The 8,981-nt window shown below is 52.5% G+C and overlaps 2 protein-coding genes across 2 annotated transcripts in view; one reads left to right on the top strand and one right to left on the bottom strand.

Moving 5' to 3' along the window:
* Positions 1–1,800, top strand: part of LOC104404335 (multidrug and toxin extrusion protein 1-like) — a 5,854-nt gene extending 4,054 nt beyond the window's left edge. Inside the window, 5 exon segments of the mRNA XM_010012741.1 lie at positions 85–217; positions 555–649; positions 1,096–1,243; positions 1,593–1,697; positions 1,700–1,800. Of these exon segments, the coding sequence (XP_010011043.1) occupies positions 85–217; positions 555–649; positions 1,096–1,243; positions 1,593–1,697; positions 1,700–1,800 (582 nt within the window).
* Positions 1,801–4,940: 3,140 nt separating this feature from the next.
* ALDH3A2 (aldehyde dehydrogenase 3 family, member A2) overlaps positions 4,941–8,981 on the bottom strand; it is a 5,465-nt gene continuing 1,424 nt past the window's right edge. Inside the window, exons 4-10 of the mRNA XM_010012740.1 lie at positions 8,367–8,575; positions 8,090–8,207; positions 7,812–7,953; positions 7,448–7,614; positions 6,856–6,955; positions 5,994–6,229; positions 4,941–5,018 (exon numbers count right to left, since the gene is read on the bottom strand). Coding sequence (XP_010011042.1) covers positions 4,941–5,018; positions 5,994–6,229; positions 6,856–6,955; positions 7,448–7,614; positions 7,812–7,953; positions 8,090–8,207; positions 8,367–8,575 — 1,050 coding nt within the window. The remainder of the gene's footprint in view (positions 5,019–5,993; positions 6,230–6,855; positions 6,956–7,447; positions 7,615–7,811; positions 7,954–8,089; positions 8,208–8,366; positions 8,576–8,981) is intronic.

Raw genomic sequence — 8,981 nt, 5'->3', positions numbered from 1 at the left:
GCCCCCAGACAGCGGCAGAGCCCTGAATTGGGCCAAGATGGCTTTCCTGGCCCTGGCTCTAGCCCCTGTCCCTGTCCCTCTCAGGGTGCCTGCAGCGGGGTGCTCAGAGGCATAGGCAAGCAGAAATTCGGTGCCATCCTCAACGCCGTGGGCTACTATGGTGTGGGGCTGCCCCTGGGATCCGTGCTGCTCTTCGTGGCCAGGATCGGCATCATAGGTACCAACCCCCAGGCATGCAGCTCTGCATGGCCCCAAATCCCACTAGCAGCTCCCCCCAGCTCCACAGATGGATCACCACGACCCTCTTCTGCCTCACTGGAAACTGGGCGCACTGGGGTGGGCTGGGATGGCCCCTGCAAGTACTGAGAGCTTTTAATTATACTGTGAAAAAGCAGTCACTGCCAGGCAGCCCCACAGCAGCACCCACGGCCAACCCATCCCCGTGTCCCTGCTGACCTCAGTGACACCCATTCTTGACTCACTGTCCTGAGATGGACCCTTGGTTGGGGTTGCTCTGGCCGTGGCACCCAGCTGACGCTGGCGTGCCCTCACAGGCCTGTGGCTCAGCATGCTCGTCTGCGTCTCCATCCTCTGTACCTGCTTCATCGCCTACATCTTCCGCATGGACTGGAGGAAGGCAGCCGAGGAGGTAACCTGTGCATGCACAGCATTGTGCCCTGCTGGTGGGAAAGTCCTCAGTGCCTTGGCTGGGATCACAGTGGGATGAGATAGCATCATGGTTTTGATCCTGTGGGATAGAGCTGCCCATGGCTGTCATCCAGTGTCCCCAGCAAAACCCAGTGCTCTGTGACCACGTCTCTGTACTCAGCTCCCTCCCACACTCCACAGTCTCCTTCTTTCTGCACCTCGTGTCACCCTTGGTTGAGGACATGAAGCACAAAGCAGACAGGGTGACCCAAGCTACCTCAACCCTGTAGCCCTGAGTATCACCCTGCCAGCACCTCTCATTTCAGGCATCTTTCAGCTACACAGTACCATTTCCAGCCAGATGAACCCCGTGAGAGGTGACACGTTGGCTTTGCTCACTGGGGATTTCTGCACCACTGGCTAAACCCAGAGTGTTCCCTCCCCCAGGCTCAGCGCCGTGCAGGAGTGATCCAGCTGCCGATGGAGGAACCAAACCCAGGCCCTGAACTATCCTGCAAGGGACTTCCCTCTGGTGTGGGGCCAGCCCCAGTGTCCCACATTTACCCTCCTGCCACAGTGGTGCAGGGGTGCGTAGGTATGGCCAGGGGCTGGGCACAGTGGGATGGGGGAGCTGGGCACTGTGTGCAGTGGTGGGTTTGGGTCCAGGAAGCGTCCCCAAGGATTTACATAAGCTGGGAATAAGCCCACAAAATGAGGGTGCCCTCCATTACTGGGAAAACACTAATTACAAGGGTGGGCTTGGGAGGGTGACAGAATTGGGGGGGGACGACACTGTGGGCAGGTCTTACTTTGCAGACATCAGGTCCCACCGAAGCTCCATCAAGGGCTGGAGATCTCCATGCTCTCTGCTGTTTGTAACATGCTTTAGGACCTCAGACAAAACCCCTCTCAAGAAATCCCTCAACGCCCCATTCTCCTTGCAGCGGGAGTGGATGCACAGAACGGTGTCATACTCACGGGCATCACCAGGATGGAGGGACTGACATACCGGCTGGAGCCCCCGGAAACCAACCCCGCCACACCGCCACCATCACCAAGGCACTGATCATCCGGCGCGGGCTGGCAGCAGCCACAGCCATCGCAGTGCTTGCACTTGGCATTGTCATAAAGCTGACAACCAGCAAACACTGACTTGCACCAGGGCCTCTGGGGACTTTGCTCTGGGGGGGTCAAAGCCCCTCCTGAGGGATGGACTTAAAAAGCTCAGACTGGCCAGCAAGAGAATCCAGCACATGCCTGTCCCATGGGAGCCAAAGGGACCCTGTCAGCATTTGGCAGCATCCACTCAGCCATTGCTCAAGGAACAAGCCCTGCAGCTGCTCTAGCACCCAAAACACTGCTCCCGACTCCCCAAAGCACACCAAGCATGCAGGTAACCCGCTCCAGCTCCAGCCATCACCTGCCAAGCGGAGCCGAGCACAGCCCGGCTCCCACTGCTGCTCGGTGACATGCCAAATAAAGAACAAACCCAGCTGCAATGCACTGGCTCCTTTGGGCGCAGGCTGAGGGCAGGACTTGGGCTGTAACACAGAAACATCTGATGCTGGGGACTGCAACCCCTGGGGGAGTGTGGGGAATATGGGTCTTGTCCTGCTGTAGGTGGCCTTCGCTATAAACCAACAGTTTTATTCAGCAAGGCTCAAGACGAGCTTTCAGTTATAAGTTTGGAGGTAAAAGACTACCAGTAAACCTGACTAGGGGATATCCTTAAACCTATCAGCCACCCTCTGCTCACAGGGGTGCTCCTGTGGAGCCACAACATGGACAGGACCATGGGCTCAGTGGGCAGCCAGCTGGAAGCAGAGCCTGGAGCCAGTCTGTATCCATCTACCCTGTCACTGCAAGGCCCTTTCATGGCTTCACAGAAACATGATGAAATCATAGAATCGCAGATTCATTAGGGTTGGAAAGGACCTTAAAGCTCATCCAGTTCCAACCCCCTGCCACAATCAGGGACACCTTCCACTAGAGCAGGTTGCTCTCCAAGCCCCTGTGTCCAACCTGGCCTTGAACACTGCCAGGGATGGGGCAGCCACAGCTTCTCTGGGCACCCTGGGCCCGCGCCTCACCACCCTCACAGGGAAGAACTTCTGCCTTACCTCTAACCTGAATCTTCCCTGTTTAAGTTTAAACCCATGACCCCTTGTCCTATCACTACAGTCCCTGATGAAGAGCCCCATCCTGGCATCCTCATAGGCGCCCTTCAGATACTGGAAGCTGCTCTGAGGTCTCCACGCAGCTTCTCTTCTCCAGGCCGAACAGTCCCAATTTTCTCAGCTTCTCATTGTATGGGAGGTGCTCCAGCACCCTAAATATTGGAGGAATTTCATCCTGCTTCCCAGGAGCAGTCTGTCAGTTCTCAGTCATGATGAGTTCTGCCTGCAGCTCCTGCCTAACCAAACCAGACACCCAAGCTCCACTGCAACCATTAAAATCTGCCCTTCCCTCCCCATATCCACAGCTGCACGCCACAGCCCGATACTGACCAAGAAAGCAGGTGACTCATGAAAAAATGAAGGAAAAAATAAAGTTACCCTTAGAGAAGCTTCTCTTTCCACGAGGAGTCATCTTCAGTGAGTCCAAGCAGGTGTGAACTCATCCCCTGCCACTGTGCAGAGCGATCTCTCCTCCCATGAGGGCAGCTGGCCCAGGCCCAGGGCTCTCACTGGATACAAGATGCCCTTTACCCAGAGATATCTTTGTGCTGTGAACACACAACCCCTGGATTGCAGCATCCAGACAGGGCAGTGCCTCAGTTGCCTATGCAGCTCTGTAAGAGACTGTGTGGCTTTGCCCATGCTGCAACATGAGGCCAGGGTGTGCTTCCCACAGGCCACAGAACCAGTGAGGAACCAAGAGCAGCCCACATCTGGATCTGAACAAACCCCAGGCTGGCAGCACCTGCAGTCGGGAGGCAATCCAGATGGACCGGGCTGGTTCTTTCCCACAGGCAGGGGAGTCATTGCACTGGGGACCTGTGCTCCTGCAGAGGCACCTCACAAGACACCTGTGGCCAGAGCTGGGAGCAGCTGAGGACAAGCAGGATTCCCCAGTAGACAGCAGGCACTTACCACGCTTTTTTTGTTATTTAAATTATAAGTGTTTATTCAGTACTTGCAAAATAGATCATTAAAAAGCCTTAGCACATGGATTTCCACCAGCCATGAAGAAATCCAAACTATTGCACAGTAATTTTCTAGTCTATATATTGCATTTAATGATAAGTTTTAAGTTTACCTTATTTAACCGGGGCACTTTGCAATTACCACTTCTCTAAATTTCTCTAAGGCCTCTGTAGGAGCATAAGCAAAATACAGGCAGTGCAAGTATCATCTTTGTAATACCTGTTGTGGAGGATTCTGGTTTGCAGAGATCATGTATATTTCACTTCAATTGAAGAGTGAGGGGAAACTCAGGTTTACTCATAACCACTGGTCAAATGCATCAGCCAGCACAGCCTGTCTCAGACTCATCACCAAGCTGGTGGTAGTTAAGAACACAACAGAAGACAGATAATCCCAAAAAACCCCAGGGAAAATAGCATCAACCCCATTACAGCTGAAACTCAAGCACCTGTTTGTCACTGTAGGAATGTAAGCAGTTTGGTGCGAGACACATTGTGCATGTTCCTGGAAGGTCTGCATGGCAGGAGTCAAGTAGGGACTAGTATTTCTTGCTCTGCAGTCCTCCTTTTGAGAGCCCGTATCTACTGGTACATCTGGTGCAGCATAGCGTTTCAGTAAACAGGAATCCAAGCCTTCTCTTGGTTAGTGCCTTGCTAAGGCTACTCTGTGTGCTCCACGCCTCACTGAAATAACCCAGCAGGAAAGAAAAGGACTTCTCAGATTAAGGAAACAGACACAAAGTGAGCAGAGTATGACTTGGACATGGTGCCTTTTCTCCTCAGTAGTAAACCATCTGTGAAAGCAAAACACAAGACCAACATCCTGTGAAGAACTGGCTCGAACAAAGCCAATTCCCTTTCCAGAACAGCCTGAAGCAGAGCCCCTTCACTCAGTGACATCCACAGGGTCCAGCTCACCTGTCTCCTGCCCCTCAGCATGCATGGTTATCTTGGGTGCTGTATGAGCTCTGAGCACTGCCAGGGGGAAGCATCACTCTAGCTCCACAGAGAACATTCTCTGAGCTCCACATTCACTACTCTAACAAAGCTTTGCCTGATCTCAAACCAGGTCTACACACAGGAAAAGAAAAAGGCTCCTACCTCACTGTGACAGCCACAGCAGTGCTCTGAAACCTGCTCCTCCTTATCACACACTGAGCCAGCCCAGCCTCTGAACAGCCAGCACAATCAAGAGGGCTTTTCTCTTCAGCACAGACTGGTGATTCTGAGAAAACCCAAATGATTTTGAGATGCCATGAGTTTCCCCCTTCACTGAGAAGGCATTCACCTAGACAGGGCATGCTTACACCTCCTCCTGGATGCAAATATGCAGGCAGGTTATTTCCCCTGGCTTGTTGGGCTCCTGCATTTCTCCCTGCAGCAGTAACAGCACAAAACAGACAGAAGGGCAGAGTCCTGATCCACCCTGCCACCTCCTGTTCCTCAGTAGCTGATCCCTGAAGCTTAGTAAATCCTCAGGATGCACAGCTGAGCCTTGCAAGGAGCAGCCAGCACAGGCACAGACAGTGGCTGGTCTGCCAGTCATGGAGAACAGTGATAAGACTTGGTTTTAGATCTTACTGCTCCACTTCAGGTGGCATCCTGAGTCCTCCAGCCAGCATCAGCAGGCTTCTGCCTTCTACAGAAAGGAGAGGACATCCCACCCTTCTGCACTACCCAGCTGGAAACAGGGAAGGAAATGAAAATAGCTGAGCTAAGCTCAGATGGGGGCTGCAACTGGGCGAGGAACAAGAGCTTAGTGTGAAGCTCAGCTTTAGGACACAAGCTGCCTGTCCCAGGGCACCATGGCAAAAAATGGCAGCAGTCTGAGCTAGGCTGTGGAACAGCTCACCAATGCTGCTGAAGGAAGCCCTGGATTTGAAACCACCCCTAACCTGTCCAAACAGACCAATGCCTGCCTCTGGAGAGAGCTTCTCACAGGTGTCACCTACCAAGGCAGAGCTACAAATAGAAAGGCAGACTAGGAGATCTCTTTGAGGGCATTTCTATTCTAGATACCACCTGCAAGAGTGAGAAGCAGATTTTGATAATTTCAGGTGGGTCAGATACTGTAAGTCTCAAGACAGAAGAAAACACAGGCCAGGCTCTAAGAGCGAGCTGCAGTTGCAAAGACTGAACATCCAGAAGATCAGATGAATTGCACATGCACTCATGTAGATGGCAAAGATGCAAAGCTCACCTTTAGCACCAGTGCTGCCACAATCCCCAGCAGGACAAAGACGACCAGTCCTATTCGGCCTTTGTTAAACCTTTTCAAGAGGAAGAACTTGGCCCAATTCACCTTCTTCTGGCTGCCAGGTGGGTACCGGAGTTTGTTTGTACTCTCCATCTTCAGGTCCTTGATCAAGCAGGAGCGGTGGTGGGAGAAGGTCTCAAAGCTGTACTTGCCGTGGTAGGCGCCCATCCCGCTGTTACCTGAGGGACACAACCCAGGCAATCACACCATAGGCTTGACCAGTCAGACCTTTGGCCACGTGAGGCCACCAGCAGAGTAAGAAGCAGCCCAGGAAGATTTAAGTTGCTTGCCAGCTGCACTGCATGTTACCTGTCCTAAATCTGTCTTGCTGCAGTCTAAAAGAATAGCTTCTCCTCTATGTTCCTGCACAGAGGACAACTCATCCTTCCTCTCTGCAGCATTTCTCAGTCTCCAAGATCTCCACCTCCACCCCTCTTCTTCCCCACCTTGTTTTAACTACACACTCTCTAGTACTTTGCTGTGGTCCTGTGTGCACTGTTCACTGAGCCTCTGAGCTGCATCCAGCTCTTCCCTAGATTTAGCTCCCTCGCAAAGCACCATCCTAAGGCTCTGAGATCTGACCAGTGCTTTGGGAGAAGAGTGTCCTGAAGAGCTTGGCGGGGTACACCTCTGTTTTTCAACATCAGGACAGCATGTGCTCTTCACAGCAGAACACTGCTGAGTGATTGTCAGCTTGTGAGCACTGTAACACTGAAACTTTCTCCTGCAAAGCTCCTGTAGGCTGTTCTGCCACCTCTTCCAAACGTTCCCAAGCTGAAGGCCTACCCTTCCTCCAGTAACTTACCAACTCCACCAAAGGGTAAGGTTGAGAGTAGGTAATGCATGATGACATCGTTTCCAGTAACACCCCCACTGGAGGTTTCTGAGATGACTCTTTTGATTAACTGGCAAAGAAAAAAAGAAACAACCAAAACATTACAAAAGCCCAAAAGAGACAAGACTATGTAACTGAGCAGGACTGGGAAGGGAGCTATATGTCAACAGGCCATAGCGCCTTCTCCTCTCCTCAACAGTTTTCTTGGCTGACAACTCAAACAAGCCCTCTCCAGGCAATGTTAACTCGAGGAAAGCAGGAAAGCTCAGGGGAGGGCTAGGAAAGATGGAAACCCTGGGATCGTGCCTCCTGAGCAATATATTAATAGTCCATGGCACCAAAGAGGAAATCCAGCATTTTATCTTTCTATTTCACAAAGCCATGCAAATGCAAAGCACTTCAGCAAGAGACTGGGAGCCTCCAGCAGCTGTGGAGACACTGTGGTCCCCCATGAGCCAAACACTACAATTCATGCGCCAACATAGGCCCTGCATGGAGCCATGCCTGGGATCGGCCATATCCAGGATCGAACTGCACAGACACATGTCTGCGGGACACCCACCTTCTTGTTGTTGGAGAAGACATACAGGGCAAGGGGCTTCTCCCGACGGTTGATGAATTCAATGGCTTCATCTACATTCTTCACAGTCAGAATGGGGAGGACTGGTCCAAAGATTTCCTCCTCCATCACCTTTGACTCCGGAGAAACATCAGTCAGGATAGTTGGTGCTGGAGTAAACAGGACAGTAGAAGACAGCATGAGCACGACAGAAGACATGGTCCACCACAGAACCTCGTCCTGCGCACTGCCTCTGTTCTACATACCCCAAGCAAGCCACAGACACATGCAGCCCTCAAAAGGCATGCACTGCCAGAGCAGAAGAACCCACCCTCCACCTTCCCACCCCAACAGCTGTCAGAAGCACCTATGAAGCAGGAGGCCTCATCCACCTCTCCCCCATGAGCAATCTTCTGCCCTTCCATCAGGCTCAGGACCCTCCTGAAGTGGCGCTTATTGATGATCCTTTCATAATCCACAGATGACTTCACATCTTCCCCATAGAATTCCTAACAAAAGGCACAGCAGAACCAAAGTGCTCCACAGATCCTTACAACAGCCACAGCTCTAGGGCTGCAGCTCCAGGAACTCAGACCTGGGCTGTAACGGGGGTAACTCCCACACCATGAGGAACTCCACACTCACCTGCAGAGCTGCCTTGATGTTCTCCACCACGTTGCTCTGGATGGAAGGGTTGCAGAGGATGTAGTCTGGGGCAATGCAGGTTTGCCCACAGTTCATGTACTTCCCCCACGTTATACGCCTAAGGGGGAAAGGGAGATGGTTTCTCCATGGTCAATCCCTTGCAGACCCCATAGCCCAGCTGATCTTGCCTCAGTGACACCCATGGTCTGGGGTCAACAGCCCAGAGATGTCCACCTGCCCCACTGCTGAGACCCTGGAAGAGCTTCAACAGCCTGACCTGCAGGCAACAGCCAGGTCACAGTCTGTGTCTATGTAGCAGGGGCTCTTCCCACCCAGCTCCAGGGTGACGGGTGTCAGGTGCTTGGCAGCTGCTGCCATCACCATTTTGCCCACTGTGGAGTTGCCAGTGTACAGGATGTGATCGAATCTCTGGGTCAGCAGCTCTGTTGTCTCGGACACTCCCCCAGTGACCACAGGGTACAGCTCCTGTAGGGCAGACAAGAGCCTTACAGTTACCCTGCCATAAAGCACATATTTCAAGGCAGCAAGTCTACGTGGGCAGACCCACTCGCAAGCTACATTAGGATCTGGAGAAAATATAGCGATAACAGAGACGAACTCTTCTTTCTCCCCTGAAGTGAAATTTCACTTGTCACTTTGTGCATATGAACCACAAGAAACGGAGGTTGAGGCCAGGGCTGTCAGGCTCTGTACCTGCTCGCACACATTAAAACTTTGGCATGTATGACCATCGGGCTCTCCCAAGGGCTGGCTCCTTCCTCAGCTCTAGCTCCCTGCCTAGCGAAAGCACTAATTCCCTGAAAACACGCAGTGGGGCCATGAGCAACAGCGTGTCTCAGTAACACCACACATGTCAGAACTGCCAGACACT

This window comes from Nestor notabilis, unplaced genomic scaffold (assembly GCF_000696875.1).
Source record: "Nestor notabilis isolate BGI_N333 unplaced genomic scaffold, ASM69687v1 scaffold27264, whole genome shotgun sequence".
NCBI lineage: Eukaryota > Metazoa > Chordata > Aves > Psittaciformes > Psittacidae > Nestor > Nestor notabilis.
This window is presented reverse-complemented; position numbering and strand designations above follow the sequence as displayed.